Raw genomic sequence first — 12,573 nt, forward strand, 5'->3', positions numbered from 1 at the left:
CTTGTTCGGACTCACACAGCAAAGGTATTGTCCTCATCACCATTCCATGACCAAGGCTGATTGGTAAGGTTACTCCATGGACACAAATATTCAATGGTCCTTGTCCACATCAATATTTATCCGAGATAAATCCGAGACAAGATCAAATTAAACTGATATCGAAATCAGCACAAAGTCTGTGAGGGGTAGTCAAGTTTCAAGCAAGAATTCATCAGTCATTTCCATGATAACACTTGTCAATGTTCATCCACATCGGGAATTGTTGATTTTAACAGGTGTTCCTCACTGCTTGGTGGTCCATTCTATCATGTATTCATTTGGTCTGGGTCCATGTGACTAGTCCATACCCACAGCACATATATCAATATTCTGTTGTTTCCTTTACTTGGCACATCACCCCATATCAATTTTTCATATGCCAAGGCCATGAAACACCAAAATTTAGCAATTTAAACGTGTTATCACGAGTCATAGCAAGATACATACACAAACTCTAAAAAAAAAAAATGAAAAGTAGTACATAGGATTATTAATAAGAGGGTGTAAAAAATTAATTGGCAAAACCACAGTTACTCACTCAGAGTTCTTTTTTTCTTAAATTTACAGTCTGTAACATCAAAAATAGGCAACACAGCAAATAACACAAACACATACGTTGATCAAAAAATCAAGATGCCCAGAAGATACATCAATTGTAAAACAGACAGGAGATGGGGTTTAACATAATCATAGATTGCAGCAAAAAGTCACTTAATAAGTGACTTATCTTTGTATACCCATTTTCCACTTATTCCCCCCTTTTCATTTATAGCAATCACACACACAAAAAAAAAGAAAGCAAAATACAAAATCAATGAATTTCAAGTTAAGAAATGTCACACTCTTCCAAGCACAAAATTCATAATTGCACAAATCCAGCATGAGATACATTCCACCTGTGGAGCAAATGAAATCGGGGGAGGGGGAAGGAGGATCAACATGAAAACTTAATATACAAAGGTATGAATTGAAATGGGGGGGAAAAATGAAAGCATGGCAATCATGCTTCATGCTTGAAAAATGCATCAGAAATAATGACTGTGACATAAGGTGATAAATTACACATTCCTGTATAGCACAGAACAGTTACATACAGTAGCATACCAATAATGACAAATTCTAATGGTGCAAACAAAAAGATAACATATACATGCAGAGCAGAATACTATGTAGAATGTTTACAACTCTAAAATATAACGGATATAAAGACCTACATAAAGCACACTGTGGGAAATTGTTTTAGAACTCTTCCATAGTGGCACCAAAAGTAGTCCAGTATTTCTAAATCCATGTTATAACATAGTAAAGAAACGACTGAATCAAAGGTCTTTGTGATTTTTGTATTATATTGCTAAACAATGGATGGGTCTGTATCATCACATAAATTCCACTATTGCCAAGGTGCTCACAACAACTTAAACTGGTGAATTAGACTAAAACCAGTACATACTACACACAAATAAAGACTGCCGAGATCTGTTGAACAAAGATGTATGATGAGAAAAAAACAATTCTCTTTGAATATTTTGTTCCTGGGAGTTGTTTTATGCAGAGAAATAAACAATTTCAGAAGTAAATATGCAAAGCATTGCCTTCTATGCAACTAAACAAAGACATAATAGATATATAGGCTTTTTGGAAGTACAGCATGAGGCATGAAGAACAAATATATAACACAATATAAAATCTTCAGAATAAGCTTGGAAAAAAAAATCATGATATACAACCAGGGAAAGAATTTGTAAGAAACCCATGTGTAAGTAACCTTTATGCAGAAATATGGACAAAGTGAGTTTTCCAGGGGGATGAGTTAAAAAAAATGCATCTTAAGTTTATGAAGCAGAGTTGAAATACTGGGCTTGCTTTCTGCATTTTCAAAAAAAAAAAAAAGGAAACCCCCCCCCCCCCCCCCCCATTATAAAAGCTGTTAGGGTGGTGTAAGGGGTTTTTCTGCCATCATTTTATGAGGCGCCATCTGAACAGTGACCAAATTGTAAATGCGCTTTTAGATATTGAACAAATTATCATACTTGTCTTATATAAAGTTTATTGTTGTTTCCTTTTCATTCTTGGGCTTATTTGGGGGGAGGGGGAGGGGAAGACATTAATGATATACCACGGTTATCAGTAGGAGGGAATATACACATTAATTAGATATATATGCATTCATGCATCAGGACTAATAAGAATGACAGTTTTTCCACTTCCGCTGCTAATCATGTTAAAAATGGAAACCACAGATTTGATTTGAGACTAGAACCAAAGTCCAGTGTGCAAAAGACTGCCAAGTGTGTCCAAGGAAGGGATTACAAAATTGCTTTTTGGGAGGGGGGCCAAACCCCGTTTGGGGCTGAAAGGGATGGAAATGAGATGGAGCATGCACCTGAAAGTCTGGAAGGGGGCGGGGTCTTTATCCCCAGCCGCTCAGCAGCAGATAACCCGCTCCCCTCACTATAGCGCTGTTTCCTTTTCGGCAGGCTACTCCGCGGGAGAGAGGAGCTCTTCACCGCAGTTGCCGTGGGAACCGTGCTCCCGCTTACACTCCACGACCGCACGGGGGACGGGAGACCATGTGACGGAGGCGTTGATGGAGATGATGATGATGGAGGAGGTGGTTGGTGGTAGTGGTGTGGAGGAGAGTGGTTTGATGACTGGGTGGGGCTCGCTGTGTAGGGCTTGTTTTCTGTTAGGGGTTAGATTAGTACCAAAAATGGGGGCGTGGTATATAGACACATACATTACGAGATGCACAGGTACTCTATATCAGTATGTGTTTTCACCATCGATGTGTCTACAATTTTGAAACCAACATTCCAACCATGCTAACATTTTTTTGATAGTGCTTTAAACACTGGGGGTTGAATGCACTTGTCAAAGATTTGGCCAAGAATTTGAGATTTGACAAATCTTGTTATGAGGGTTTGTATATTTTTCAACTGTGTGCTCAATTCAGTTGGGGAATGCATATATGTATGTCATGTTTGATGATATACAAAAAGGATGAATAAAAATGCAAGATGCTGCAGGTAAATGTAGTAGCAATTCAATATAAGACAATGCAATGTCATGCAGAATATGCACACATGACTATTCTATGACTTTCACTACATTGCACATGAGAATGCTTTTTTATTGTTTTCTTTCTCAAATAAAACTTAAAATAATGGATGCATTTAAAACAAGCAAGCAACAAAACTCACTAAAACATGCACTTTTCATGCAATTTGGGTGGAAATATCAAGAAAAGCACAAGGGACATTTTCAAAACACCAAGAGCACTAGCAATGCAGCATGCAGAATAGACAAAGACAAAGACAGTTTGCACATCACACGCAACAACAGACACACAGACACACACCACACACATCATTATCGATGTGACATATGCACCGCTTTACCCCCATTGTGCCTATAGAGCATTGCTCAAGTACATATAACACACAAAGTACCACCACACTGACTGAATGAAAACACAGTAACAATTACTAACATTGAAAAAAAAAGGAGAAAAAAATAACCAAAATAACAAAGCAACAAAATCTGCCATTTGATACAATCACTCAGTGCTATAATGAACATCAAAGGTTAGTGCATTGTTTGGTCTGCCATAAAGAACAATGTGCTAGAATAAAAAGTGCTGATGTGAACCATAGAAATGTGTATGGTCTGTCAATATGGAATAAAACATTTTATGTGAGAGGTTGAACATCTTCTCACATCTCTATTGAATCATTTATTCTCCCTTAAAAACCATATGTAAAGCAAAGAAATACTTCAATGCATAATCAAAATTTGATATGCACAAGAAATAGAGAGAAATGCACTAGATCATACCCATAGAACATTAAACCAAATCAATCTAATCTATTTCAGCACAGTCAATATTGAGAAAATCTTATCTAAATGTATGCACCTTAGCCGTACTTGCCACATAGCGGGAAATGTGTTAGTATATGGGACTGGATATTCCTTTTGAATTCTAAATGAGCAGGTTCTGTTACAGCAAAGTTCAGGTTTCAAATCCTACACTATAGCCAAACTTGGTAATACTTTCCTCTTTCACACTTCATGTTTTATACTTACTGCCATTAGTAACAAAATAGAACTGTTAACACAAACATTAAAGTAAATCCCCACAATTTCAGTGAAGTTGGAAAGGACTAGAATACATGTACATCACTAATATCAATGGAATGTGAGTTATCTTCACAAAAGAAACCTTTTCAGGCATGACAATATTAATAGATATTGTTTTTTTATCTAATGGCAATGGGGAGACCAAGAATATAATTAGTGATTAGAAATATAGAATTAAAGAAAATCAGTTGTTAATAAATACAGGAATAAAGACTCATCTATACACATACACATTGCAGCTTTTGCTTTCTTCGCAATAGATAACAGGACTTGGATTAATAAGACAGCAATATTTGTAAAAATTTTGCATCAAGCTGAAAATACTTTATTTGTGGTAAGAGCGTTTAGATAATTTTCATTTTGGCTTTTACACCAACTTTACACTTGGACCAAAAGGACAGCAGCATCTGTGCTGGTTTATGTGTTACAGGTCTAATCCACATGTGAATAAGCCAGTTTGGGGTTCCAATTTGCATATGAACAGGAAAGGGTCATTTGTACCGATAGGGTGTGATGGTTTTTAAATTCACTGAGATAAGCATCTGTGATGTAATGATTATTCAAGTAATCCTCATCAATGGTGCTTGCCAGCACATCCACCTTATAGTAAAAGTGGTAATTGGCAACATCAACAGAAAAAGATCGTTAATACATTCAATGCAAAATAATGACATGAATGCTATCCCAAGCAGCAATATATGGACCATTCTGGTCAGCTGGTCTATGCAAGGTGATCGATCTTTGGTTGAACGTGCTTGATGAATTCCATAAACTGTTGTCAGGAAAGCCTATGCATCATGTCGCTTTGTAAAGAAGTGAAGTGCCTACAATTAATTGAGAAAAAAAGAAATGTCTTTTGTACCCATGTGGACATGAGCTAACTCCGAACTGGCTTATACATGACATAATCTCTTGAAACAAATACAATTGTAGGTAAGCCACATTGTCGAAAAATGCAACGCACTTGTTACAACAACAACAAAAAATAATAATAATAACTTCAGGAAATTTACGGCCTTAGCATCCTACATCATGAAGAGGCTAAGTAAAATATAATTGGGACTGCAGATATCTGAGGGCAGAAACTGTTTAATGTGGCCCTAAAAAAAGAAAAGTAAGGAAAGCAGCATGGATGCATTTGTGGACTCATCTGTATTATATACTGATATTGTGATAAAACAGTAATGAAAATAATACTTAACAAAAACATAAAGATTTTTATGTTAGACATATCGAGAGTAAGAAAGGTAGGCTGTACAAGCTGTTCAATAAAACTAAAGTCTTATCAGATGATTTAAATACAGAATACAAAGACCTTTGAGATTTCTACGCATTGAGTTCCTTAGAGCTACAGTCAAGGGACCAAGTAAGAGTTTTGACCAGCAATAAATGACCAGCTATTTGGCAAAGAAGGGAGAAGATAGCCATCTATAAAGGACTGCAAAAACATCTTTTTCAAAAGACTTGCATATTATGGGTGGAGCCAGAAGAAATCCAGGAAAGAAAATAGCGCTGACCCCAAAATAGAAGGTCAGACCTTCTGGAACAGGAAGGAAGTTGGGGTTGGATTTGACTTTTTTGAGATGCCCATGTATTTGAATTCATTCTTAATGGAACCACTTTGGCTCAGAACGGGAAAGAGAAGTTTGGGATTCATTCAGCTTATCAAAGGATAATACTTTCTATCTACATTGAATTGTTGCCAGCCTCCCGCAGAAAGCAAGAAACCCACAAATGTATGCGGAGCACAATAGTAAAAAAAGAATAATAATAATAAATAAATAGTATTTGGCTGGCATCACACACCCTGGCATGCCTCCCTACTTACACTGCAGCGCCATTAGCACCAAACATGTGAAATTCATCTCCTGTTCTCTGTGGTTCTTGCTAGGTTGTCAAATGTTGTATATTTGGGCAGTCACATGGGACGGAGCCCACAAAGACTCAACCCACGACCAGGTACATGTAGGTCAACAATGAGACGACAACCATGGTGAGTGAACAATTAGGAAACAAAGAGCACACATCAAGTGAACACCTTGCTGAGAAGAGTCGAAGTTCACATGGCACAAATGATCACAAGAGGTGGTACAAAGCTTCTTGGAATTTACGCAGTGCGGTGCACCTTTAAAACAAAATGAACAAAAATGGAGGGGCTTTTGGAAAGGAAATGCACAAATTTCCTGGATCCCACAGTGATGCTCATGTGAGAACACTCATGCAAGAATTTGATGGTGAATGAGAAACACCGAAACAGAAATTTTAACAGCTTCATAGATATGTTTGGTTTTTATGGTTGAAGAGGCATATGAACTCTTGATGATACCAAAGAACACAGTTGGACACTGATTTTAGTTACCATCTTGGTTCATGTCCACTCTGTAAAGTGTATAATAAAAGTACACAGTGTATATGCCACATCAATGTGAAACCTTTTTAGATGATGGACTAAAGTGTAGAAATTCTCCCAAAGGGAAGCTGGTAAAATTTCTCAGATAGACAGAGCACTGAACCAGCTTGTAGAGGGAAATAGAAAAAAGAATAAGAATTGACAATTGCAGCTTGATACCTTTATGATTGTAATCCATATAAGGGTCAGGAAGCGGAGAAGCCCTGTAGTACGCTTCCCCAGTGTCGTCATCGACTGCAACAAACTTTGCTTGCTGCTGCGATCTTGGCTGTTCAGTCTGATGGTGAAATGTGTCATAGACCCTATCCTCCCGTCTGGCGTAATAAGGTGGTAGCTGCCTACTTCTGACCACCATGAAAGATGGCTGAGATGGGAAGCCAGGGTTATACATATCGCCATTATTATCCGGCACTGGGTACATGTCTTTGCCATGTTGAACATATGTGGGAATGGACTCCCTCATTTCGCCTCCTGATAGCCGCTTTGGCATTTGTGACCTTGCTGGGACCTGCGAGGGTGTATGAGAATTCTGGGCATCCCGTAAACTCTTCTTCGAGCTTCGATCCTCGTCTCCTACCCCATCTGGTCTATCCTGGCCCCTGAATGAAGACGGACGCTTAACTGTAGGCCCAGTCTCATGTTGCTGAGGTGACTGTGAATGTCTACTACCCTTTTTAGGGGGCAATAATTGGGTGCCACTGTTTGTCCCAATATTTTGAAGACTAGTCATCCTTGGATTTGTGTCAGTTAATCTCATGGCAACAGAGTAATCTTTCATTTCATGAGGCTGAGGTTGCACTGGAGAATCATGTCCAGGAAGTGACCTGGAATTGTCTTTCAAGTTGTGATCAGTAACTGTTCTTCTTGTTGAGGATGGAGTTGCTGGTGACTGCTGTTTCTTGGACCAGTTTGGGTTATACGGAGGTGGTGGTCCTTTCTTGCCTGATTTGCGATTGTGTTGCTTGCTTCGAGTATCTAATCGAGACATACTGCTGCTCTTCCCCAGCGGCAATACAGGTAATGCTGACCCTGCTTCAATTCTCTTGAATTGCTCGTTTTCCATAACTTTGACACTGCTTGTCTCAACTGGAGGATCTTTTGTCTTCCAAGAGATCTTCTGCGATTCATCTTGGAGAACTGCCGGAGTATATGCTTTCTGCTGGCCTAGAGACCCCCCATCCACCAAGGCAGCTGATGGATGTTCAGTGAATGGCAGTGTGTTGACCATGTGTTCCTCTTGCACAATTTTCTTTGGTATTCTGATGTCAGTTTCAACTGGTCTTGTCCTGTCAAATGGCAGACAAGTTGTTGGTGTTGTACGATACAGCTCATCCTCTTGCGGCTCTGTGAACACTTCCCACGATCCAGGGGCATCACTGTCTACATTGGCATCTTGTCGAATAAGTTTGGAGTACCCTTTCCCATAGTTCAGCTTAAAATTCCGGGGCAGGGATCGTGTCAAAAGATCATCATCCATGTTCCAGTGGCTCAGATCTGACGTCTGGGCGCATTCTGCTCCCCCAAAACTGAAGACACTGCTGGCGTCATTCTGGCTGCTCCCATTCTCACGATCCCCTTCCTGCTGCCTGGCCTCATAGGCAGAGATGGACTCCTCCCAGGAATCCTTGACCTTATCGTAAGTCTCCAGCCATTCATCTTCCTCTGAGCTTGGGCTGCGAATCACTACAGACGGCGTGACTTTACCCTCTGGTGTGCTCAAAGATCTTACCGGAAGACTGAGATTGCTTCGGGACAGGGAAGAACTCTGAACAATATCACTATTGGTGGCACATGTGTTCACTACTAGACTAGTTCCTTTATCGGGTGAAAATGTTTGGGGAATTTCAGGTGTCTTAGCCTGCGACTGACTGATGGCAGAGTGACCAGATTTTGGAGATTTTTGTTCAGCCATATGGGAACTGCTGAAGGGCCTTGGCCTTGGATTGAAATCTCTTCTTTGTCTAACCCCAGCATCAGGAGAAGTAGGGGAATTAATAGCTTGGGCAGATGGGACTGGACTATCAGAACTGGTTGTAGAGTCAACCTTATCATCAGACCACTGGAATGGCTTCACTGCCGCAGTGTTGACTGGTTTTGACCGTGAAGTGAGAGGGCTGCAGTCCTGGTCAAATGAGCTTGACTGGTATTTCCTGCTATCGCTGCTGCCAGATCTGTCCTTGCGAGTCTCCTCTGAAAATTGCCTGCGACGGTGAGCAGCACTGTCCTTTAAAAACCTTTCACTCGCTTTTCCTTCTTCTCCACTTTGAACAGATACCACTAAAGCTTCCTTGTCATTCCAGACGGTATGAACACTTTCAACATCTGAAGGTGAAACATATTCCACATTCAGATCAACATGATCTGAATGTTTGTTGTCAACGTTTGTGTTTTCAGTGCAGGGTGCTTTGGCATAACTCTGCCCTGGACTTTGATTGACTGCATCCACCTTCTCTTTGACCAATGCAGGCATAAGAAGAAGGTCTTCCTGATGAATAACTTTGTTATACTTTGATGCACTAAAGTTCGGATCATTTGAAAGCAGAGTAGAATGTGGATGTAAGTCTGTGTCTTGAATGTTTATTTGTACACTGGCACTACCCTGATTGTAATGCAGACCTTGAAATGAATGTCCATCTCCCTTGTCATTTTCAGACTGTGGTCGAATGGGGGGAAAGATATCTGATGAAAGGTCTGGTTCCTCTTTGAAGGGCCATGGTTTGAACTGTTTCACTGGGGTTGCTGGCAGAGACACTGCCTTGCGTGAAGTTCTTTCTCGAGAGCTGTCTCCACTGGCTATCCCTTCGTATCTCTTGTGAAGCTCACTGACATTAATCTCCCGCTGGGCCATGTGTTTCTTCTTGTCGGCAAACCTCTTCATCTTAAGTCTGTCCAGCCTCTCCTTGCTCTTCCCATCCACACACAGGCCACAGTCTAGCTTGGTGTAGAAGCTGTGCAGATCATCGATGTTCTGCTCTCTCTTTTGGAGACCTTTCTCCTTTTCTACAGACCAGCGCAATTCATCAAAGCGATCATTGACAATGGTGTGTCCATGATCTGCCGCCATTTCCATTTCCATGTACAGGTGAAGAGTATTGTAAAACCTTTCAAGCTGAGCTGAAGAGGGGAGATATTTCTTAGCCAATGTCTGGGCCTTCTTTTTCTCATTTTCAGCCAAGTGCTTGTTGACATTTGCATAGAAGTTGACCAGGTCTTGGTAGCGCTCAGTACGTTGTGATGCTTGGCGGATGCCTGATGCATACCGCTGGTAAGATTCCGAATCTGCTGCAACGGATCTGACAACCCTCGCCCCAGAATCATTGGCTGACGTTGATCGTTTGTAAGGGGGCTTCTGCTTCTTACCACTCTCTTCTTCCAGAACCTTTGATGCTGAGTGTGCCCTCCTGTGTTTGCTCTTCGCTTTGCTACTGTTGATGCGGTACTGGATTCGGCTTGGCCTTGAAGGACTCTTGAGACGACCGGTCTCTTTCTCCACATCTCTGTCCTCATCTTCGGTTACCTCCCGATGGCTAGCGCCATCAATGTCATCACTCCCTCTGTTGGGCATCACAGGCATTGGCTGTGGTAATGGGTGTCCTCCCAAGTCCAGCCTGGGTTTCCTGAATACAGAAGGAAGTCCTGGCACTGCCTTGCTTCCTGATGCTGTGATGGACTGCCGACAACATGGCCAACTGCTGAGCCAGAATCTATGCTTTCCACTGATTTCTGCCCTATTTGCTTGGTTGTCACTTGCATCCCAGGGACTGTCAGTAGCGAGTCTTCTTTCACTCACCATCTCCTGTGTACATCCACTCATCAAAAGTGTGTATGACGCTGGTGTACTCTGGTCTCCAGCATTCATTGATAGTGATGATTTAGTACAATAGCACTCAGAACAACAATTCCTGTTACCCAGGCTATGAAACTTATCAATAAGACTTTCTCCCTTACAGTCCTTGAGAGGTGTGCCATTTTCTCTCAAAGGAACACTTTCAGAACACCTTGCTGGAGGCAAACTACACAATGAATCTTGCACAATCCGTGCTCCTACCACATTTGTGTCAAATTTTGGAGAGCTGTTAGTGGGAAAGGTAAAATCCATGGCTGCATGTGTGAGAATGAAGAGAGTGGCAAACATATATGTTCGGGTTAGTGTTGTTAAAATGGCCTGCCTCACTGGTACGTTAAATTGAACAGTGAAGTTACTTGCTTCATGCTCACTATAAGCTAATCATTAGTATCATGTTGAAATGAAATTAGTGGCATGTTTCTATATTTTTTGCCCACTTGATTAATTTCCTTTTGTAGGATAATTGACCAAAGCATGTCCTATGATATTATTACTGTTGTTTATCCTTTCTCTTGTTTTGTTTGTTGTATTGATCCAGTATATCCCGAGTTCCTCAAATAATTCCTCACAGAACTTTTTTTTCTAAATTCATCAAATCGCATTGAAATATTTCATGATCGTCATCTAGTCACAGATATCAATAAACGAAATATGTATGCACTCCCATGATGCTTCATTATAGAGTGTGAGTGATTATCTCTCATGACAGAAAATGTTTTCTTGATCGCCATAAGAAAGAGGTTAATCAACCACTTCCTAATCAATATTAATCAGCCATTTCCTTTAATCCCATCAAGTAAATTGCCCAATTCTGATAAATTAACAACACTATTATAAAATTATTGAGACAAAAACCTGGGCACATTCCCCAAAATAAAAAGGTTAAGTAACAAACAATTCTTGCACATGCATTGTTCACAACATGCATCAGCCACAGCAATCAAATCCTTGGATTCATTCAAGCAAATCAAGCTCTTGTCTTCTATCTAACAAGCAGTAATATCTATGGAGGGCATTTCAAGATTCCTTTGGGGACTGTGTGGCAGAGCCTTTGAGGCATCAACTGATACCGTCAATCACAACATGCAAGGCAGGAATGTATTCCCATTCACACTAATGATATCTCCCCTCTGTTGCAACCTCCGCTCCATGGTAAGACAAGGTTCAAACATCCTGGACTCAATCCATCCATTCATCCATCCATCCATCCACAAACACATTCCCAACATGGACCCATTGCTGTACATCTCAAGAGGAATGCTACTGGTACAGCCAATGTTCAAAACCTTTTATGAAAATTTCATGATGAGGGGCATATGGGAAACGCATATGAAAACACCGTCCAATGAGGAAGACACCTATTCAAGTACACATGGTATGGCAATGCTGCTGATAAAAGCTAAATTGTCCTTTTGTGATGAGTCAACAATTAGTGAGGAAAGAAGTGTGGTGTTGCACGATGAAGAAATGAGGCTAACCAGGAGGAGTGCAACCCGAGGGGTACTGATTGGCCCCCCTTGGCATGGTTGCTGTCCCCCATCACTCTTACCTCTCCGTACTTGAGGAGCTCCCAAACCGAGTCCCTGACTGGGCAGCTGTCCAGACTTGACAAAGTTGCGGTAGGCTTTCCTCGCCTCTTCGTCTGATCCATAGCCAGACCCAGGGGCAGACATTCTCCTTCTAGGGGGCAAGCAATTTACAGGGAACAAGGAGAGAAAAAAAAAATAAACACTACAAGTTACCTCTTATTCATGGAAAGTTGCTTTGTACCATGTGTAGTTGTTATTTCTATAACTATCTGATATTTTTCTCAAAGGTAACTTAAAGAAATATCTAAACAGAAAATTTTTAGTGTTCAGTGAGTATTTCAAGAGTTGAAATACTGTCCATCTGCAGGAGTGTTTTTTTTAGGGTGTCATCTTCCCCTTCCCACATAGTTTAAGAACATATCAAGTGGAAAGATTCAAGTCATGGGACGGAGAGTAAGAATTGGTGTAGTATTTGTATATCAGAGCAGAAATTCACAAATATAGCTTACTTTTCTCTCACAAGTTCCTACATCTTTTCAGTCTTATGATTGTTGACACACTCTACACCTATCCTTTATATATTTCATTAAAAAAGATAGAATACATTGTTT

The 12,573-nt window shown here is 40.5% G+C and overlaps 1 protein-coding gene across 1 annotated transcript in view; it reads right to left on the minus strand.

Moving 5' to 3' along the window:
- The window catches only part of LOC140228753 (uncharacterized), a 197,728-nt gene that overhangs the window by 65,065 nt on the left and 120,090 nt on the right, over window positions 1-12,573 (minus strand). The window contains exons 21-24 of the mRNA XM_072309029.1: window positions 11,983-12,113; window positions 10,635-10,687; window positions 6,746-10,382; window positions 2,423-2,722 (exon numbers count right to left, since the gene is read on the minus strand). Coding sequence (XP_072165130.1) covers window positions 2,423-2,722; window positions 6,746-10,382; window positions 10,635-10,687; window positions 11,983-12,113 — 4,121 coding nt within the window. The remainder of the gene's footprint in view (window positions 1-2,422; window positions 2,723-6,745; window positions 10,383-10,634; window positions 10,688-11,982; window positions 12,114-12,573) is intronic.

This window comes from Diadema setosum, chromosome 5, assembly GCF_964275005.1.
Source record: "Diadema setosum chromosome 5, eeDiaSeto1, whole genome shotgun sequence".
Classification (NCBI taxonomy): Eukaryota; Metazoa; Echinodermata; class Echinoidea; order Diadematoida; family Diadematidae; genus Diadema; species Diadema setosum.